Raw genomic sequence first — 19,852 nt, 5'->3', positions numbered from 1 at the left:
TGCTGAATATCTCAAAAATATCTTGTATTGGAAGACACCTCACAAGGATCATGGAGTCCAACCCTCAGCCCTGCCCAGGCCCATCCCCAGGAGTCACCCCCTGTGCCCCAGAGGATCATCCAAACCCTCCTGGAGCTCTGGCAGCCTTGGGGCTGTGCCCACTGCCCTGGGGAGCCTGGGCAGTGCCAACCACCCTCTGGGGGAAGTTGCCCTCACAGAATCACCATCACAGAGTTGCCCTCACAGTGAAGACACCGAAGGGACGGGTGTTGGAATATGTGTGTTTATTTTAGGACAGTTTGGTTGCAAAGGGAAGCAGGGATGGAGCCGCTTGGCTTATTGTTATCTATAGTAATGTAAAAGCATAAAAATAACACTTAAGTGTAGGGAAGAGAGATTACGTGACTTGGGGAGAAACTTAAGGGGAACTTGGCAATCTGAATATAGACATGGTGAGATGTATCTGTGTGTGTGTGAGATTGCTTGGGAGTATTTTTCTCATGGGCAGAGAATGCTTAACTAAAAAGTGGATACAGAGAAAAGCTACTGACTGGAATTTACTGCTGATGTATCGGGGTGTATAAACCATGAAAGAACTGAAATAAATGATTTTGTTATACCACATGGGGTCTGTTGCCTGAGTGTGTCAGGTGGAGGCATCATCCCAACTTCCCAATGTCTCCTGCCGTGGGCGGGGAGAGCTGGAAAGGGGCTTTTTGGCAAACCCACTTGTGGTCACTGTCACAGATCAACCTCCAAGTTCTTGCCTTTCAGGGTCCCACACCCTTCATCCACCTCTGGCAGGTCCCCAAATCTGCACGACAAAGGGTTTATTGTCCTATAACCAACCCCAACGTGCCCTGTGACCCCAAACACCCCATAACCAACCCCAATGTGCCCTGTGACCCCAAATACCCCATAACCAGCCCCAATGTGCCCCATGCCCCCCGTGTGCCCCAGGACCCCAACTCTTGGTCTGCAGAGTGTTACCAGAGGAATAAGAGACCCTTGCGTGGACCCCAGCGATGTGTGGACGTGGATCAGGGTCTCAAACGCAGCAAAGCCGGTTTTTTACCCCCCCAGACCTCGTACACTCACCTGTGGGGGTCGTAGGGGGTGTCGTCCACCCACGTCCACTCCTTCTGCCGTGACCTCAACCCGACCCACACCGACCACGGGCTCCTGCCTGTGACACTCTCGACATTCTCCTGGGACATGGAAGGGACCAGTTGCTCCAAAAAAATCTCTGTGGGGAGTTCCATGGGGTGCAAAGCCACAGAACAAACCTGACCCCCCAAATCTGTGGGACACGAGCGTCCCCATGCTCTGAACCCCAAACCCTCCTGCTGCTGGGAGCATCTTGCTCCCCTGCCCCCCTAAAAACCCCAAGACGTCTGGGTCCCTTCCAAGCCTTCTCCTCCCTGTTTACCATTTCTGTCTCGTTCTTGAGCACCACCAGCTCAGAGCCCTGATCTTTGCAGCTTTTCCTGCCCCGAGTCCAGTTCCCTGATTCCTTGGAGAGCCAGTAGCATCTCTCCCCACGGAGCTGCCAGTCCTGGGGGCACAACTTGCAGCCAGCAGGGGCTGGAGAGGAGGAAAGGTCATGAATGAGACACCCCAAAGGTGAGTGAGGTCTTCCCTGACCCCCCAAATGAAAGGCACCAAACCCTCAGTGCAGGGTCTCCTCGCAGGAGAAGCCCCCCGAGGTCCCACCTGAGCCTCTCCCAGCAGAGCCAGGTGGGAAGGGGGCTCACCTGGGGGGCTCTGCCCCTGGGGCTGGCAGAAGTACCGCACCAGGGATGGGAAGATGCATCGCTCCGTCTGGTTCCTGGCCTGGCTCTCAACTCTGGGGTCACTTTCAGGACCTGGAGAGCCCTGAAAAACTGGGAGCAAAGACCTGGGGATGAGAAACTGAAGCCAAACCACAAACCCCACAAAGCCAGGGTGGGTTTTGCCCCGCAGTTAATGAAGTTGACTCGAAGCCCATGGGTCTTGCCCTCCTCTCTCATTTGGGGGATGCTCCAGGTGTGCCCAGAGGGGGTTTTGCTCTTGGCTCTCGTGCCTGCACCAACCCTCCAGGGCCTGAACTGCTGCAACAAACCCAGATTTCCGCTACCAGGCATCTTGCCAGGGTGTGAGATGGAGATAAGAGCTGGTTACTCACCACTCACATTTCGGAGCACCACCAGCACCAGCAGGACGAGGTGCCCCAGCGCCCCGGCTGTGAGGAGCACTCTGTGCCACCACGGGCACGGGTCAGGAGCTGGAAGAGGCCACATTTAAGCTCAAAAAAACATGAAGAAGATTGGGGGTTTAGAGCACAAAAAACCCCTCTGCTGAGCTGTGAGTTCGAGCAGAAGTTTCTGGTTGCTTTGCTTCCTCCAAAGCCATAAATTCCTCCCTGACAGGGCTCGAGCCAGGGCAGCACCCCCGGGGGGGATTGGGGGGCTCAGGGGGTGCAGCAGCCTCGGGAGCAGCCTCGAGGACCCAGTGCCAGAGGGCAGGACCTGGGAACTCCCAAACGGGCTCAGTCTCCAGCTGGGAGTTGGTGGCCGCGGGTCCCTCCAGCCCTCGACTCCTCCGGGGTCCGGACGGGGCTCGGCCCCTTCCCTGCCCTCCCAGGGGTGGGGGCTCCCCTGGGGCTTCCTGGGGTCCCTTTTGGCCACCGAGTGAAGGGTCTGGGAAACAAAACTGTTCTAGTTCTGGAGATTTTCCAGCCCCTCCTATCCCTGTCCCACTCTGGACAAGCCCAGACCCCATTTCAAAGGCCACCCCATGAGCTTGGAAACCTGAACGTGGGGATGGAGAAGCAAAGGGACCGCAAAGGTAACAGACCCAAAACTCTTCCCAGGGCCTGAAATAAGCCTTTTTTCCCCCAAAATACACTCACCAGGACATTTCTCAGCCGGGGAAGGCTCATTCCCAGGATGTCTTAGATTGGCATGACCCATTTCCCTAGCCATGGTGGCTCTGGAGGTCGTTTTTGCGACCTGAGAGCGACACCAGCCTCGGACACCTTCTCACCTCGTGACCAACGTGCGTCCGGTCCCAGGAAATGGCACCAACCAGGCCTTTTATCTGTTTCTTTCTTTTTTTTTTTTTTTAAACATATCTCTATATTCTGCAGCCTCCCCTGTGCCTGGGGAAAGGGTTTGGGTGTCCCCAGCCAGGAGGAGGAGGGGGGCTCACCTGGCAGTGCAGGAACACGCACAGGGTTGGGCCGAACAGGCAGAAAATTATTAAATTAATCAAATTAATTTATTAAATTCACTCAAAAAGCCTCTGATTGAGGTTTTTAGGGGGTGAGGCTGAAACGTGACAGGTGATATTTGGTGTTGCTTCCCCAAGAAGCATCTCATGGGCAGGGGTGGTGGCAGAAATGCTGCAGCCATGGGAGGGTCAGAACCAGGCAGGGAAGGAGGAGCTGACACCCCCCGGTCATTTAGGGGGGTTTTCCCCACTTATCTGACACCCCCTCGTCCCCCTCAGCCCCATCGGTCGGGACACGGCCCCGTTCTGAGGGGGCAGAGCCGATCCTGGGGAGCACTGGGGGGAAAGAGTTTGGGCAGAAAAGTCCAAAAATCGGTTTTGCCCAGCTTGGGAAGAACAGAACAAACAGAAGTGAGGTGGGACCCCCCGCAGCACTTGTGTTCTGTGTCCCCCTGAAGCCCTCCCCGGGGTGCTGGAGGGTGACTGGGCACACTGGGAGCACTGGGAAGGGGCTCAGCCCCCCCGTCACCCCCGGGAGCTCCAAGGCTCCGAGAGCCGGGATGGAACGCGGCGGAGGGAGCAGGGGAAGGGACGCGGCTGCCGGCTCTGGACGGGGCACGAGGAACAGGTGGGGAAGGCAACAAACAGTAAAAAGAATAAACGTCCAGTGGGTCACAACATCTCAGGTCACATCCACACGGCAGAGCCAGGGAGGGAGAGAGGTCGGAAAACAGCCAGTGGGAAGCCACGTTTCCTGATACCCGGAAAAGCACCCTGAGAAGTGAGTGGAAAAGTGCCAAAATCAACATAAATTGCGTCTGGGGGGGGAAGTTTCCTATTTTCTGACTAAACCGACCCTACCGAGAGAGATCTCAGTCACTGAGAGCTGCCCTGCCAGGGTGAGTACTCCAGAGCAGCTCCTGGGCTGCCAAACTCGGGGTGGTGGGTGCTCCCTGCCCACAGGGAGCCACGGCTGGGACAGGGCTGAGCCCCCACATCAGGGTCTTGTCTCTGGGGGGGCTGCAATGACCACCTGATTAATTAAACGTGGCACGTTGAAGGGCAGGGAGGAGTAAACGCCAAAAGTCTCAATTTTACAGCTGGGTTTAGTGAGGCTTTTGCTGCCGTGGGGTTGGTTTGAGTGTCTGCTGCGGGGTTGGGCTGGTTTGTCATTTTTGCTGCTTCTTCAGTGGTTCTGTTGGGGCTTTTTCAGCCCCTTGTTGCTGACGGGGGTTGCTTCTCGGGAAGAGAACTGAGTAAATTGTGGTGAAAAGAGGTAAATAATGATATAAAAAGGACTTTAATTTGTTTCAGTTGAGTGGAATGAACAGTGATTTTGGGGGGAGCTGGAGAGAACCAGCTGGAAACCACGGTGGGCTTGGGAGGGATTGAACCTGGGCAGGAGCTCGGGCTGCACCAGGGGAGGGTCTCACAACATGAACATTTGCTGGTCTTTTTCAGGGAATTTGTTGAATTTGTACAGTCGACACTGGGAGGCAGAAATTAAAGTAGGACTGAAATCTTGTCTTGAAATGAGGGAGCTGAACTTGTGTGCTTGGACTTCTGCCAAGTCACAAAATATGATTTCTTTTCATTCCTGAGCTTTGTCCTGTTCAGCTTTGGAAACCTTGAGGGTGCAGAAGCACCACCCTCTTCTGGTTCATCCTGTTTTTGTTCCTTTCTCCTGCCAATTTAACCCTCTCACTGCTCTGGAAACACTGTTATCTGAGCACTCCTTGAGTTTCCTCCTGCAAATCCCCTCTGAGGGAACCGCTTTGTGCTTTTTTCACATCCATTTACTGACAAACAAACCTTTGCAGCTTTCAGAGCTCACCTTGCAATGAAATATTGCTGTTTTATCAGGACATGTTCCTGATGAGCTTCTGTTGCTCCATTTGGTTCTAGTAACTTACAGAAGACCCAAGAGGACCAAAAGCTGCTGCCCCTGTTGTTTCGGGGTGCAGGGAACCAGGTCGTGCTCCTGCAACAGTGGGTACAGGAAGAGGGGGGAACCAGAGCAAAAGAAGCTCGTGGGGAGCCACAAACAGAAAACCCAAGCAGAACAGCTGCTGTGAACTGTTACAACCTACTTTCCACCCTGTGTGTTTTTGCAAAAGGACCCCCAAAGCACAAACTCTGCTCCGAGCCCCCGGTGCCTTTTCCCCCCTTTTGGCAGCAGCTCCCGAGCCCTGAACAGGCTCCTGTCCCCTGTAAACCTGTGAGCTCTCATTGACTTACTTATTTAATAGTTAAAGTGCCTTTAAACTTGTCTTTTTCTTTCCTTTCTGCTTAATTTGTTGGGGTTTTTTTTTCCTCCTTAATCTTTCTCCCTCCCCTCTCTTTCCCTCCCTTATCTTTTCCCCTCCCCTCCCTCTGTCCTTTGTGCTGCCTCCTCTCCCAGATGTGTGTTCAGCCCTGCCAGATGGTGCCCCTCGGCACCACGACAACGCTGTGAGCCAGTGCCAACCCCACAGGGGCTGTTGTGCCTGGCTGGGCTGTGGCCCAGGAGGTCTCAGCTCCCTGCAGGTCCCCTCAGCCTCTCCTCTCCTTCCACCCCAAGCTGCCGAGTGCATCCACCCCACAGAGCCCAGGGACACGTCAGCCCCGGGCCCTGAGGCTTCTCTGCAAGGATGGGGAAAAGAACTCAAAGGCCAAATTCTTCAATCCAGGAAGAAACACTGAACACTTACAGCCATCCAGAGAAACAGTGCAAATGGAGTAATGCTAGGAAAACCCCAAACACTCCGGGGGAGGGCAGGGGGTGGGAAGAGCATCTCACTCCAAGGCAGCACCAGTGGGATGGGGATGGAGCCTTTGGGTGGGTGTGGAGCAGCCCAGGCACTGAATTCCATGCTGTGGAATTCACCTCTGGAGGCTGAAGATCCGTCTCCAGGCCCTCAAACACACGTCGGTGTCTCTGAAGGACCCCCCTCAGCTCTCCCGCCCTCCTGAGCCCCCAGAGGGGTCCCTGTCCTGGGTGGGGCTGGGGATGGACTGAGGGTCCAGCACAGGAGGGCAAAGCAGAGGGGAGAGGAGCCAGGCCATCCTCACCCTGCTCTTTCCTGCCCCAGGGTCCTACAGAACCAAATCAGAGCGGAGAACATCCCCCAAGGTGCATGTTCTCCTCGCTCTGTGTGTGCTCCTGGGAATCCTCAGCTTGAGCCTGGCTGGAGCAGTGACTGGTGAGTCCCACCCAGGCACCCCCACAGAGAGGATCCGGGCCAGGTGCCTCCGTTTTGGGAGGTGGGAGGATCCCAGGACCTTCCCAGCATCAAGGGAGGCTCCCACTTTGGGAGCCTTTGCACTTTGCTCCAGCCATCTGCTCCTCCCTCAGTCACACCTTTTCCCAAGAGAATCATTCCCAGTTTCCCTCTTCCAGCTGCTGGAAAAAAAACCCCAAGGAATCAATCCCATTTTGCTGCTTTTCAGGGCTGCCCACATGTCTGACTCAGCTTTCTGTGTTTCAGTTCTCAGTGTCAGACCCTGGTTCTCTGAGCCAGAATTCTCCCACGTGTGCCCAGACACCTGGCCTGGTTTCCAAGGAAAATGTTATTATTTTTCTGAGGCTGAGGGCAACTGGACCACGGGCCGGGAAAGGTGTGAGGCCCTGGGAGCTTCACTGGCCACCATAAGCACGAGGGAGGAACTGGTGAGGACTGGGCTGAACTGGTGAGGACTGGGCTGAACTGGTGAGGACTGGGCTGAACTGGTGAGGACTGGGCTTGAGCCTCTGCAGCAGCACCGGGGTGGGAAACACGGGGAAACCAAGAGGAAAAAACCAACCCCAAACCCCCCAGGCTGGCCCCAAAGTGCTGCCAGTGCTGGAGCTGGGAGCCAACCCCTTGGGAAAAGCCCCAGGTCTGGCTGGGGGTGGACACAGGAGGGAAAGAGGAGGTGGGGAAGGCAAGACTGGCCAAAGCCAACGTTTCTTTGCTTTGCAGGCCTTCCTTCTGCGCTATAAAGGCGAAGCAAACCACTGGATCGGGCTGGGAAAGAGGGATAACGGCTGGGAGTGGATCAATGGCACGGCCTTGAACGGCAGGTGGGTCCCTGTGTCCGTGCTGGAGCCCCGGGGTGGGCCCCAGGGATTTCCTGGAGTCTGGGATGCCCCATCCTGGGATGGGCACCTTCTGCCCCGTGTCCAGGCAGCTCCTGGCTTTCCATGGGGGGTTGGGATGGGCCGAGGTCGCTGCCCCCCAACCCTGATCAGAGAATTAGAGACACCCCCCCAGCCAAAGCCCTTCTCTGCCAGAGAGGAAATCCCAGCTCTTCCTAATTTTTTTTGGGGGGGAGTTTTCTTCCTTTTCTCCCTTTTTCTCACTCTGGTCCCGTTGGCATTGCAGGTTGGAGGTGAGGGGTGGAGGACCCTGTGGGTACCTGAGCTACGGGTGGATCAGCTCGTCCCTGTGCCACACAGAGAAGAACTGGATCTGCAGCCACCCCAATGACTATGTCCTGTGGAAGGGGAAATTAAGAGACCCCAAACAGGAGTTTCACCCTAGATCTCCAACCAGATGAGGGAACTTCACCCCAGCACTGCAAGTGGAAGTGCTGGGGGAACATCTCAGTTGTCTGGCCGGGAAATTTTTGCTGAATATCTCAAAAATATCTTGTATTGGAAGGCACCTCACAAGGATCATGGAGTCCAACCCTCAGCCCTGCCCAGGCCCATCCCCAGGAGTCACCCCCTGTGCCCCAGAGGATCATCCAAACCCTCCTGGAGCTCTGGCAGCCTTGGGGCTGTGCCCACTGCCCTGGGGAGCCTGTTCAGTGCCAACCCGCCTCTGGGGGAAGAACCTTTTCCTGGGATCCAACCTGACCCTACCCTGGCACAGCTCCAGCCCTTCCCTGGAGTCAGCATCCAGAGGGACCTTGAAAGGTCCTCCAGCAAAGCCTTGGACACTGTCTCCCAGGGCACACTCCTGGAAAAGCTGCAGCAGCCCATGGCCTGGACAGGGTTGCACAGGAAAGCAGGGATGGAGCCGCTTGGCTTATTGTTATCTATAGTAATATAAAAGCATAAAAATAACTTCTAAGTATCAGGAACCAACATTATATGACCCTGAGAGAATCTCAAGGGGAGCTCAGCAACTTTAATGCAGACATGGTGAGATGTATCCATGTGTGTGTGAAATTGTTTGGGAGTATTTTTCTCCTGCTCTGTAAATGCTTAATTAAACAGTAGATACAGAGAAAAGTCACTCACAGGAATTTACTGCTTATGTAACAGGGTGCATAAACCATGAAAAAATTGTAATAAAATTTTTTTTTGTACCACACGAGGTCCTTGCCCGAGTGTGTCAGGTGGAGGCATCATCCAGCTTCCCAACCGTGGGCGGGGAGAGCTGGAAAGGGGCTTTTTGGCAAACCCACTTGTGGTCACCGACACAGATCTCAAGATCCAAGCGGTTGCCTTTCAGGGTCCCACACCCTTCATCCACCTCCGGCAGGTCCCCAAACCTGCACGACAAAGGGTTTATTGGCTGAGAGGAGCAAAAAGTGTCCCAGTCCTGCCGCAAAGGAGACAAAGGGGTGTTTCTCTTGCCCTTTTCCTGCACCGTTTCCTGCTGGAGGTGCCCGGCTGTGAGGGCGGTCAGTGCAGTGCAATATCGGCCTGCGCCTCGTCCCCGCCTTCCTCGGCGACATTTTCGCGTCCGCCTCGTCCCCGCCTTCCTCGGCGACAACCTCTCCTCTGCCTCGTCCCCGCCTTCCTCGCCGACGTCACGGGCCCATCGGAATAAAACGCCCCGGCGGCCAAGAATCGAGGCGGCCGCGAGCCCGTGTTCCAGGTGCGGATGGGAGCGCCGGGGCTCGAGGAGCGGGAGGGGGCGAAAAGGGAGATCTGGAGGGTTCGCCCTGCCCTGGGTGGTGGATGTCGGCGGTGCTGGGAGCGGGCTCTGGCGGGCACTGGGGGTGAAGTGTTTGGAGCGGTGGCCCCCGGTGGCTCTCGCTGAGGCTTCAGCGCCGGCCCCGCGCAGCCCGATCGCTCATCGCGCCGCATCCCTGGGTCACCCCCGTGTTCCTCCTCGTCCCCCCGCCTCTCCCGTGTCCCCCTTGTGGAGCGACCAACCGGCGGAGGTAGAGGCGAAACCGCCGGCGGAGGCGGAGCCGGGCGGGGAGGGCGCGGGGCGCGGGCGGCCCAGGCGCAGGTGGGATCCGCTCGGTCCTGCTGGGGCTCGGGGAACGGGAGGGGGCGAAAAGGGGAATCTGGAGGGTTCGCCCTGCCCTGCGTGGAGGATGTCGACGATGCTGGGAGCGGGCTCGACCGCCCGTCTCGGCGGAGGGCGGGACCGCCCTCTTCCGCCACGAGGTGCGCTCCAGGGGCAAGTGGGATCCGGTCGGTGCTGCCGCGGCTCCGGGAGGGGGCGAAAAGGGGGGTCTGGCGGGTTCGCCCTGCCCTGGGTAGAGGATGTCGGCGGTGCTGGGAGCGGGCTCTGGTGGGCACTGGGGGTCAAGTGTTTGGAACGGTGGCCCCCGGTGGCTCTCACCGGGTCTCAGCGCCGGCCCCGCGCAGCCCGATCGCTCATCGCGCCGCATCGGCCGCGGGGTCGGGGAGGGGGGACCGGGGGGAGCCACCGACCGGGCCGGCGGGGCTGTCTCTGTACCCGACCGTGCGCCCCCGTCGGGGATCGTCCCGGTGCCTCCCGGTCGGACAGAGTTGGCTGCCCCGTCCCCGGGAGTGTTCCCGGCCAGGTGGGACCGGGCTTGGAACCACCGGGGCTGCTGCGAGGTGTCCGGGGCAGCGGGGGGATGGCATGGGCTTGAAGGTCCTTCCCATCCCAAGCCATTCTTGGACTGAATGACAGATCCGATCCTGCCATCCCGGGGCTGGAGCCACCGCGCTGCTGCTTTTCTTTCCGGTCCCCGGCACAGTTTACAAGCAGTGACTCTTTCATCAGCGCTCAGTGTCCCTGGGCTCCAAACTGGCCGGGCAGGAGCCGCTGGGCACAATCCCCCTCTCTGGACTGTTCTCTGAATATTCTCTACAGTCTGACACAGTGCTCCTGTTAAATCTGCACTCAAAGAGCTTTTTTTCACCCCCAGCGATGCCTCAGGTTCAAGTTGCGACTTGTCCCTCTTCTAACTTTGCAGTGATTCAAGATATGGAGAGTGGAAGCAACTGGAATGGTAGGAATGCAGAGGAGTCCCTGAGTCTCCAGGACGGAACAGAAAAAAGGAATATACACAAAATGATCCTCGGGAAATGTCAGGGTGAGTGCAGGGCCACCTGTGTCCTGTAGGGAGGGGACAGTGTTGCCCCATGAGGACGGGGCTGGCAAGTGGAAGCTGCTCCAGGGGTCTGCAAGAGGCCTCTCGGCCCTGTCAGTGGCTGGTGCCGACACTTCTGGCTGCTCTGGTGTTGACTGGGGGGATGTGAGGGCTGGGCCTGCTCAGCACAGCCCCGTCCTCACAGCCAGTGGCTCTTTCCAGCTCTAGGCAATTGGTTCAGATCCCGCCGAGTGCTGACTGTGCTCCTGGTGTCGTCTGTGCTTCTGAACGTGGCTTTGGTGGTGGCTGTGCTGTCAGGTAAGGAAGGAGCAGCTGCCTTAGCACAGAGACAGCTCTGGGCACAGGGCTGGGCTCGCTGTGGAGGGGAATCCTCAGACGTTCTCCCTTTCTCTCTCCAGGAAAAAGTCATGGAGAGATTCCAGTTACACCTAAGGATCCATGCTTTGTGCCTTCTCTTGAGGCCTGGGATCAGCACAACAGCGTCTGTTACTACCTCTTGAACGATGAGGGGACCTGGGAGCAGGCTCAGAATCGATGCTCTGAGCTCGGGGCCTCCCTGGCCGTGCTCAGTGACAAGGCAATGGTGAGTGAGGGGCTCTGGGGGGTGTGTGGGTGGCAGAGGGGAGGCTGGGGGGGTTCCTGGCCCGGGGCAGTTCTCACTGCCCGCTCCTCTCTCCCTCCCAGGACCACCTCCTCTCTCCCTCCCAGGACCAAGTCTTCCGCCTCACAGGCAACCTGGATTACTGGCTCGGGCTGCGGAGACGGGGCGAGAGGTTTCAGTGGGTGGACGGCAGCAGCTACAACTCCTCGTGAGTCCCGGGGGGACGGGCAGGGGATGGGGGGGACGAGACTGCTGGGACTGTCCCTCCTGGGCAGCACTTGTCTCCTCATCTGCTGGGGGGAATGGGCAGAGATGACCTGTCCTGTTCACAGACCTGCCCTGTAACAGCGCTGTCTCTGCTCCTCATTGCAGGCTGGAGGTCCTTGGCAATTCAGAGTGTGTGTACCTGGCGGAAAATAAACTCAGGAGTGAGGACTGTTCAACACAGCGGGCATATCTCTGCAGCAAACCCCAAACTCCCTCACCTGTAATGGAAGTGAGGGAGAAAGGACCTTCTCCATCCTGAAGACTCACAGCTTTCCTTCTTCCACTAGCACAGGGATGTCCTTCCACAGATGAACATTTGCTTTGTGACACATCTCAGCACAACCTCAGGAACCTCGATGCCTTTTGTCATTGTCACCTCAGTAGCTGGTCTCAAGGAGGTGAACCTGCAGCGAGGGGAGATGATGTGGAAGTGGACGTGTGCCTTTGTGGACTAGGGGTTTCTTTCTCCAGAAGTCTTCCTCATTCTCTATTTATATTTACTTTATATTTATACTCTAACAGTTTACACTACATGCACTGTATTCAAGCACTAGAGTGCCTGAATGTGCTCGTGTAAAGTATTTTTCCATTGCTGAATGCTACTTGAATCAATGAATGTGAACCCAGGATGTCCTGATTGTGGCCCCAGCAGAGTTACTGTATCAGTGCTGCTGCTCTGCTTCTCTCTTCTTCTCTTTTTTTACTCATTTGTATTAAAGTTTGTACGACCCCACTGCTGTCCCTCATGACCTGGTCGGCACCGACAGCCCCTTCCCTTCCCGTGTTCCATCCCAGGGAATACACATCCCAGGGGACCTCATTTCCCTCCCTTGCCCCCCAGCAGGTACTGGGAGGCACTGGGGAGCATCAGGGAGCATTAGAGAGCACAGGGGGGGACTGGGAAAAGACTGGTGGGCACTGGGGAACACTGGATCTGGGCTGGGAGGCACTAGGGAGTATTGGTGGGCACTTGGAGGGCACCAGGGCACGCTGGGAGGATCTGGGAGGCACTGGGGGGGTTATTAGGAAGGGCACATACCTCTACCAGCACAGCTCACAACCTCGTAAGGGCACACAAGCTTCTGCCCCACTAAAATGATTAGGGCAAGCCTCTCACTCCCTGCTTTTCCTGAGCCACCTACACACAATCCCAGGGATATTCCCGGGGAGATTCACTCACCCACGACCCTCCGAGCAGGACTGTCCCACCCGCCCTCCTGCCGGTCCGAGGACCCCCCAGCCCGCCGGGCCCCTTCTGCCTCCCCCAAACTGGACTGGCAAAAAGCTCTGTGTGGTCCGAAGTCCCCCCTCTCCTCTCGCCCAGTGCCGCAGCCGCCACCGCCCCCTTGGTGTCACGGGGCCGTCCGGGGAGCGGCTCCTGTTACACCCGCCCGCCAGCACTGAACGGCAGGTACCCAAACGCAGGGAAGCGGCGGCGGAGAAGAAGGAGAAGGAGAAAGAGAAGAGAGAAGGGAGAAGGAGAAGGGAGAAGGAGAGCGCGTGTGGACCAGGTGCAGGTGGGATGCGCTCGGTGCTGCCGGGGCTCGGAGAGCGGGAGGGGGTGAAAAGGGGGAGTGCCGGCGGTGCTGGGGAGGGGGCTCTGGCGGGCTCTGGGGGTGAAGTGTTTGGAGCGGTGGCCCCCGGTGGCTCTCACCGGGTCTCAGCGCCGGCCCCGCGCAGGCCGATCGCTCATCGCGCCGCATCCCTGGGTCACCCCCGTGTCCCCGCGTTCCTCCCCGTCCCCCCGCCCCTCCCGTGTCCCCCCTCTGCAGTCGGCCGGCGCTCGCGCCCGCGGAGGGGCGGAGCCGGCGGAGGGGCGGTCCCGCCCTCTGCCGGGGCAGACGGGGGTTTGGAGCCGGCGGAGGGGCGGAGCCGGGCGGGGGGGCGGAGCCGGCGGGCGGCGGCGGTCCAGGGGCAGGTGGGATGCGCTCGGTGCTGCCGGGGCTCGGGAGGGGGCGAAAAGGGGGGTCTGGCGGGTTCGCCCTGCCCTGGGCCGGAGGAGTGCCGGCGGTGATGGGGATGGGGCTCTGGCGGGCACTGGGGGTGAAGAGTTTGGAGCAGTGGCCCCCGGTGGCTCTCACCGGGTCTCAGCGCCGGCCCCGCGCAGCCCGATCGCTCATCGCGCCGCATCGGCCGCGGGGTCGGGGAGGGGGGACCGGGGGGAGCCACCGACCGGGCCGGCGGGGCTGTCTCTGTACCCGACCATGCGCCCCCGTCGGGGATCGTCCCGGTGCCTCCCGGTCGGACAGAGTTGGCTGCCCCGTCCCCGGGAGTGTTCCCGGCCAGGTGGGACCGGGCTTGGAGCCACCGGGGCTGCTGCGAGGTGTCCGGGGCAGCGGGGGGATGGCATGGGCTTGAAGGTCCCTCCCGTCCCAAACCATTCTTGGATTGAATGACAGATGCGATCCTGCAGCCAGCCTGGAGAAGATCGCGGTGCTGCTTTTCCTGCCACTCCCTGGCACATTTTGCAAGTAGTGACTCATTGTCAGCGCTCAGTGTCCCTGGGCTCCAAACTTCTGGAGCAGGAGCTGCTGGGCACAATCCCCCTCTCTGGACTGTTCTCTATGTATTCTCTACGGTCTGACACAGTGCTCCTGTTAAATCTGCACTCAAAGAGGGTTTTTATTTCACCCCTAGCGATGCCTCAGGTTCAAGACATGGCTTGTCCCCATCAAGAAGGTGCCTCTTCTAAGTTTGCAGGGATTCAAGACATGGAGGGTGAATGCAACTGGAATGGTGAGAATGCAGAGGAGCCCCTGAGTCACCAGGATGGATCAGAAACAAGGAAGACCCTCAGAAAACATCTGGGTGAATGCAGGGCCACCTGTGTCCTGTAGGGAGGAGACAGTGTCACCCCACCAGGACGGGGCTGGCAAGTGTGAGGCTGCTCCAGGTTGTGGAAGAGGCCTCTCAGCCCCATCAGTGGCTGGTACCAACACCCTCGGCTGCCCCGGTGTTGGGTGGGGGGATGTGAGGGCTGGGCCTGCTCAGCACAGCCCCGTCCTCACAGCCAGCGGCTCTTTTCAGCTCTAGGCAATTGGTTCAGATCCCGCCGAGTGCTGACTGTGCTCCTGGTGCTGTCTGTGCTCCTGAACGTGGTGGCCGTGGCTGTGCTGGCAGGTGAGGGAGGAGCAGCTGCCTCGGCACAGAGGCACCTCTGGGCACAGGGCTGGGCTCCCTGTGGAGGGGAATCCTCAGACGTTCTCCCTTTCTCTCTCCAGGAAAAAGTCATGGAGAGATTCCAGTTACACCTAAGGGTCCACAGTTTGTGGCTTGTCCTGAGGACTGGATCGGGTACAACAGGGTCTGTTACTACCTCTCGAGGGATGGGAGGACCTGGGAGCAGGCTCGGGATCGGTGCTCTGAGCTCGGGGCCTCCCTGGCCGTGCTCAGTGACAAGACAATGGTGAGTGAGGGGCTCTGGGGGGTGTGTGGGTGGCAGAGGGGAGGCTGGGGGGGTTCCTGGGCTGGGGCAGCTCTCACTGCCTGCTCCTCTCTCCTTCCCAGGGCTTCCTCTTCCGCCTCAATGGCAACCTGGATTACTGGCTCAGGCTGCGGAGACAGGGCGAGAGGTTTCAGTGGGTGGACGGCAGCAGCTACAACTCCTCGTGAGTCCCGGGGGGACGGGCAGGGGATGGGGGGGATGAGACTGCTGGGACTGTCCCTCCTGGGCAGTGCTTGTCTCCTCATCTGCTGGGGGGAATGGGCAGAGACGACCTGTCCTGTTCACAGACCTGCCCTGTAACAGCACTGTCTCTGCTCCTCATTGCAGGCTGGAGGTCCTTGGCAATTCAGAGTGTGTGTACCTGGCAGACCATAAACTCAGGAGTGAGGACTGTTCAAAGCAGCTGCCGTATCTCTGCAGCAAACCCCAACCTCACCTGTAATAGAAGTGAGGGAGAAAGGACCTTCTCCATCCTGAAGACTCACAGCTTTCCTTCTTCCACTAGCACAGGGATGTCCTTCCACAGATGAACATTTGCTTTGTGACACATCTCAGCACAACCTCAGGAACCTTCGTGCCTTTTGTCATTGTCACCTCAGTAGCTGGTCTCAAGGAGGTGAACCTGCAGGGACATGATGTGGAAGTGGACGTGTGCCTTCATGGACTAGGGGTTTCTTTCTCCACAAGTTTTCCTAATTTTCTATGGCTGTGTATTTACACCTTAACGGTGTAGGTGGATAACACTATGGTGCTTTAATGTGCATATATGAAGTATTTATCCACTGCTGAATGCTATATGAATCTATCAATGTAAATGCAGAATGTCCTGATTGTGGCCCCAGCAGAGTTACTGTATCAGTGCTGCCGCTGTGCTTCTCTCTCCTTCTCCTTTTTTTCCATTTTTATAAAGTCTGTACGACCTCACCACTGTCCCTCGTGTCCTGGTCAGTGCGGGAGCTGCGGGGGCCGCTCGCCCCGTCCGGGTGGGGAAAGAACCGAGGGAACACCCGCGGGTGCTGGGGTGGCTGAAGGAGCCCTGAGGGAGCCAAGATGGCGGAACGCCCTCACAGAATGGCCCTCACAGAATCGCCCTCACAGAACTGCCCTCACAGAGTCACCCTCACAGAGTCACCCTCAGAGAGTCGCCCTCACAGAGTTGTCCTCTCAGAACTGCCCTCACAGAACTGCCCTCACAGAACTGCCCTCACAGAGTCACCCTCACAGTGAAGAAACAGAAGGGACGGGTATTGGAATATGTGTGTTTATTTTAGGACAGTTTGGTTGCAAAGGAAAGCAGGGATGGAGCTGCTTGGCTTATTGTCATCTATACTAATACAAAAGCATAAAAATAACACTTAAGTGTCGGGAAGCGAGATTACGTGACTGGGAGAAACTAAAGGGAACTTGCGAGATAAATGCAGATGTGGTGATAAATTCGTGTGTGTGAAATTGCTTGGGAGTATTTTTCTCCTGCTCTGTAAATGCTTAATTAAAAAGTAGATATAGAGAAAAGTCACTAATAGGAATTTACTGCTGATGTAACAGGGTGGATAAACCATGAAAAAATTGTAATAAATTTTTTTTTTGTACCACACGGGGTCCATTGCCTGAGTGTGTCAGGTGGAGGCATCATCCAACTTCCCAACCGTGGGTGAGGAGAGCTGGAAAGGGGCTTTTTGGCAAACCCACTTGTGGTCACTGTCACAGACATCAACGTCCAAGTTCTTGCCTTTCAGGGTCCCACAGGACCCTCTGTCTGGCTCCTGCAGGACCCCAAAGCTGCACAATGAAGGGTTTATTGGCTGAGAGGAGCAAAGTGTCCCATGACTCCAATGTGCCCCATAACCAACCCCAATATGCCCCATAACCAACCCCAACATGCCCCATGACCCAAATGTGCCCCATAACCAACCCCAATGTGCCCCATGCCCCCAGTGTGCCCCATGCCCCCAACTCTCAGTCTGCAGAGTGTTGCCAGAGGAATAAGAGACCCTTGCATGGACCCCAGCGATGTGTGGACGTGGATCGGGGTCTCAAATGGACCAAAGCTGCTTTTTTACCCCCCCAGATCTTGGACGCTCACCTGTGGGGGTCGTAGGGGGTGTTGTCCACCCACGTCCACTCCTTCTGCTGCGACCTCAACCCAACCCACACCGACCACGGGCGCCTGCCTGTGACACTCTCGACGTTCTCCTGGGACGTGGAAGGGACCAGTTGCTCCAAAAAAATCTCTCCGTGAGGAGTTCCATGAACAAACCTGACCCCCCAAATCCATGGAACATGAGCCTCCCCATGCTCTGAACCCCAAAGCCTCCTGCTGCTGGAAGCCTTTTGCTCCCCTGCCCACCTAAAACTCCCAGGACTTCTGGGTCCTTCCCAAGCCTTTTCCTCCCTGTTTACCATTTCTGTCTCGTTCTGGAGCACCACCAGCTCAGAGCCCTGATCTTTGCAGCTTTTCCTGCCCTGGGTCCAGTTCCCCGATTCCTTGGAGAGCCAGTAGCATCTCTCCCCATGGAGCTGCCAGTCCTGGGGGCACAACTTGCAGCCAGCAGGGGCTGGAGAGGAGGAAAGGCCACGAATGAGACACCCCAAAGGTGGGTAAGGTCTTCCCTGACCCCCCAAATGAAAGGCACCAAACCCTCGAGTCATTTCCCAGCATTGTGGTTTTTCTGCTCTGCCACCACGGAGGAGGAGGAGGAAGAGGGAGAGGAGGGGGGAGAAGAGGAGGAGGAAGAAGATTCAGTTGGGTGACCATGAGGGCACAGTGGGTGGTTGGGGTGCAGGAAGGGTGGTGAGAAACATCCCCCTTGGGCTGACCGTGCTCCTCTCGGGAGGTGGGACCGCCAAAAATCGCATGGAAAAGGGAATTCTTCCTTAAAAATGCTCCTTTTTGCCAGAGAACCCTCAGTGCAGGGTCTCCTCGCAGGAGGAGCCCCCCGAGGTCCCACCTGAGCCTCTCCCAGCAGAGCCAGGTGGGAAGGGGGCTCACCTGGGGGGCTCTGCCCCTGGGGCTGGCAGAAGTACCGCCCCAGGGATGGGAAGATGCATCACTCCGACTGGTTCCTGGCCTGGATCTCAATTCTGGGGTCACTTTCAGGACGTGGAGAGCCCTGAAAAACTGGGAGCAAAGACCTGGGGATGAGAAGCTGAAGCCAAACCACAAACCCCACAAAGCCAGGGTGGGTTTTGCCCCGCAGTTAATGAAGTTGGCCCGAAGCCCACGGGTCTTGCCCTCCTCTCTCATTTGGGGGATGCTCCAGGTGTGCCCAGAGGGGGTTTTGCTCTTGGCTCTTGTGTCTGCACCAACCCTCCAGGGCCTGAACTGCTGCAATAAACCCAGATTTCCGCTCCCAGGCCTCTCCTCGCCGGGGTGTGGGGTGGAGATAAGAGCTGGTTACTCACCCCTCACGCTCAGGACCACCACCAGCACCAGCAGGACGAGGTGCCCGAGCACCCTGGCTGTGAGGAGCACTCTGTGCCACCAAGGGGATGGGGCAGGAGCTGGAAGAGGCCACATTTAAGCTTAAAAAAACATGAAGAAGATTGGGGGTTTCGAGCACAAAAAAACCCCAAACCCCTCTGCTGAGCTGTGAGTTCGAGCAGAAGTTTCTGGTTGCTTTGCTTCCTCCAAAGCCATAAATTCCCCCCTGACAGGGCTCGAGCCAGGGCAGCACCCCCGGGGGGGATTGGGGGGCTCAGGGGGTGCAGCAGCCTCGGGAACAGCCTCGAGGACCCAGTGCCAGAGGGCAGGACCTGGGAACTCCCAAACGGGCTCAGTCTCCAGCTGGGAGTTGGCGGCCGTGGGTCCCTCCAGCCCTCGACTCCTCTGGGGTCCGGACAGGGCTCGGCCCCTTCCCTGCCCTCCCAGGGGTGGGGGCTCCCCTGGGGCTTCCTGGGGTCCCTTTTGGCCACCAAGTGAAGGGTCTGGGAAACAAAACTGTTCCAGCTCTGGAGATTTTCCAGCCTCTCCTGTCCCTGTCCCACTCCGGATAAGCCCAGACCCCATTTCAAAGGCCACCCCATGAGCTTGGAAACCTGAACGTGGGGATGGAGGAGTGAAGGGACCGCAAAGGTAACAGACCCAAAACTCTTCCCAGGGCCTGAAATAAGCCTTTTTTCCCCCAAAATACACTCACCAGGACATTTCTCAGCTGGAGAAGGCCCATTCCCAGGATGTCTTAGATTGGCATGACCCATTTCCCCAGCCATGGTGGCTCTGGAGGTCGTTGGCGTGTCCCGAGAGCGACACCAGCCTCGGACACCTTCTCACCTCGTGACCAACGCGCGTCCGGTCCCAGGAAATGGCACCAACCAGGCCTTTTATCTGTTTCTTTGGGTTGTTTTTTAAACATATTTCTATATTCTGCAGCCTCCAATGTGCCTGGGGAAAGGGTTTGGGTGTCCCCAGCCAGGAGGAGGGAGGGGGCTCACCTGGAGGTGCAGGAACACGCACAGGGTTGGGCCGAACAGGTGGAAATTAATTTATCAAATTAATCAAATTAATTTATTAAATTAACTCAAAAAGCCTCTGATTGTGGTTTTTAGGGGGTGAGGCTGAAACGTGACAGGTGATATTTGGTGTTGCTTCCCCAAGAAGCATCTCTCAGGGATGGGGTGGTGGCAGAAATGCTGCAGCCGTGGGAGGGGCAGAACCAGGCAGGGCAGGAGGAGCTGACACCCCCCGGTCATTTAGGGGGGTTTTCCCCACTTGTCTCGACACCCCCTCGTCCCCCTCAGCCCCATCAGTCCGGACACGGCCCCGTTCTGGGGGGGCAGAGCTGCTACTGGGGGGTACTGGGGGACAGAGTTCGGGCAGAAAAGTCCAAAAATCCGTTTTGCCCAGCTTGGGAAGAACAGAACAAACAGAAGTGAGGTGGGACACCCCCCTCCCCCCCCGCAGCAACCCTTGTGTGCTGTGTCCCCCCGAAGCCCTCCCCGGGGTGCTGGAGGGTGACTGGGCACACTGGGAGCACTGGGAAGGGACTCAGCCCCACCTCACCCCCGGGAGCTCCAAGGCTCCGAGAGCCGGGATGGAACGCGGCGGAGGGAGCAGGGGAAGGGACGGGACTACCGGCGCTGGACGAGGCACGAGAAACAGG

At 57.7% G+C, this 19,852-nt stretch overlaps 5 protein-coding genes across 14 annotated transcripts in view; 2 read left to right on the top strand and 3 right to left on the bottom strand.

The window, feature by feature from the left end:
* LOC116781444 (C-type lectin domain family 2 member B-like) overlaps positions 1-19,852 on the top strand; it is a 125,484-nt gene that overhangs the window by 4,336 nt on the left and 101,296 nt on the right. Inside the window, exon 7 of one of the 2 annotated variants that reach the window (XM_032677116.1) lies at positions 15,873-15,908. The exons of the other annotated variant lie outside the window; for it this stretch is intronic. The gene's annotated coding sequence lies outside the window, so the exon portion shown is untranslated. Of the gene's footprint in view, positions 1-15,872; positions 15,909-19,852 lie in introns of those variants that run through there. 2 annotated transcript variants of the gene reach the window in all.
* LOC116781450 (class II histocompatibility antigen, B-L beta chain-like) overlaps positions 1-19,852 on the bottom strand; it is a 144,975-nt gene that overhangs the window by 72,655 nt on the left and 52,468 nt on the right. The gene's annotated exons all lie outside the window — the stretch shown is intronic.
* On the bottom strand, positions 270-19,204 carry LOC116781463 (C-type lectin domain family 6 member A-like). 2 transcript variants are annotated; one of them, XM_032677149.1, is made up of 6 exons: positions 18,890-19,204; positions 2,165-2,263; positions 1,755-1,883; positions 1,430-1,584; positions 1,099-1,208; positions 270-814 (listed from the first exon to the last, which is right to left on the bottom strand). In XM_032677149.1, the coding sequence occupies exons 1-6, from the start codon at positions 18,960-18,962 to the stop codon at positions 742-744; spliced, it is 639 nt and encodes a 212-aa protein (XP_032533040.1). In that variant the 5' UTR covers positions 18,963-19,204; the 3' UTR covers positions 270-741. The 2 variants fall into 2 exon arrangements, with proteins under 2 accessions (XP_032533040.1, XP_032533041.1); XM_032677150.1 differs by lacking the exons at positions 2,165-2,263; positions 18,890-19,204 and adding an exon at positions 18,156-18,465.
* Positions 8,259-17,731, bottom strand: LOC116781464 (killer cell lectin-like receptor subfamily B member 1C). 2 transcript variants are annotated; one of them, XM_032677152.1, is made up of 3 exons: positions 17,154-17,731; positions 16,837-16,946; positions 8,259-8,670 (listed from the first exon to the last, which is right to left on the bottom strand). In XM_032677152.1, exons 1-3 carry the CDS (start codon positions 17,400-17,402, stop codon positions 8,511-8,513), a joined length of 519 nt encoding a protein of 172 aa, XP_032533043.1. In that variant the 5' UTR covers positions 17,403-17,731; the 3' UTR covers positions 8,259-8,510. The 2 variants fall into 2 exon arrangements, with proteins under 2 accessions (XP_032533043.1, XP_032533042.1); XM_032677151.1 differs by lacking the exon at positions 8,259-8,670 and adding an exon at positions 16,257-16,532.
* On the top strand, positions 9,949-15,653 carry LOC116781459 (early activation antigen CD69-like). Of its 6 annotated transcripts, none has more exons than XR_004354874.1 (6): positions 9,949-10,422; positions 10,642-10,737; positions 10,839-11,023; positions 11,125-11,249; positions 11,414-11,706; positions 15,370-15,653. XR_004354874.1 is itself a non-coding variant. In XM_032677145.1 (6 exons), the coding sequence occupies exons 1-6, from the start codon at positions 10,257-10,259 to the stop codon at positions 15,193-15,195; spliced, it is 642 nt and encodes a 213-aa protein (XP_032533036.1). In that variant the 5' UTR covers positions 9,949-10,256; the 3' UTR covers positions 15,196-15,653. The 6 variants fall into 6 exon arrangements, 5 of the variants coding, with proteins under 5 accessions (XP_032533036.1, XP_032533035.1, XP_032533034.1 ...); XM_032677145.1 differs by lacking the exons at positions 10,642-10,737; positions 10,839-11,023; positions 11,125-11,249; positions 11,414-11,706 and adding exons at positions 14,077-14,116; positions 14,342-14,428; positions 14,530-14,714; positions 14,816-14,916 and having other exon boundaries at positions 9,949-10,370; positions 15,081-15,653; XM_032677144.1 differs by lacking the exons at positions 10,839-11,023; positions 11,125-11,249; positions 11,414-11,706 and adding exons at positions 14,530-14,714; positions 14,816-14,916 and having other exon boundaries at positions 15,081-15,653.

The sequence above is a fragment of the Chiroxiphia lanceolata genome (genome assembly GCF_009829145.1).
Source record: "Chiroxiphia lanceolata isolate bChiLan1 chromosome W unlocalized genomic scaffold, bChiLan1.pri scaffold_46_arrow_ctg1, whole genome shotgun sequence".
Lineage (NCBI taxonomy): Eukaryota > Metazoa > Chordata > Aves > Passeriformes > Pipridae > Chiroxiphia > Chiroxiphia lanceolata.
The sequence above is the reverse complement of the archived record's forward strand: the minus strand, read 5'-3'. Positions and strand labels throughout refer to the sequence as shown.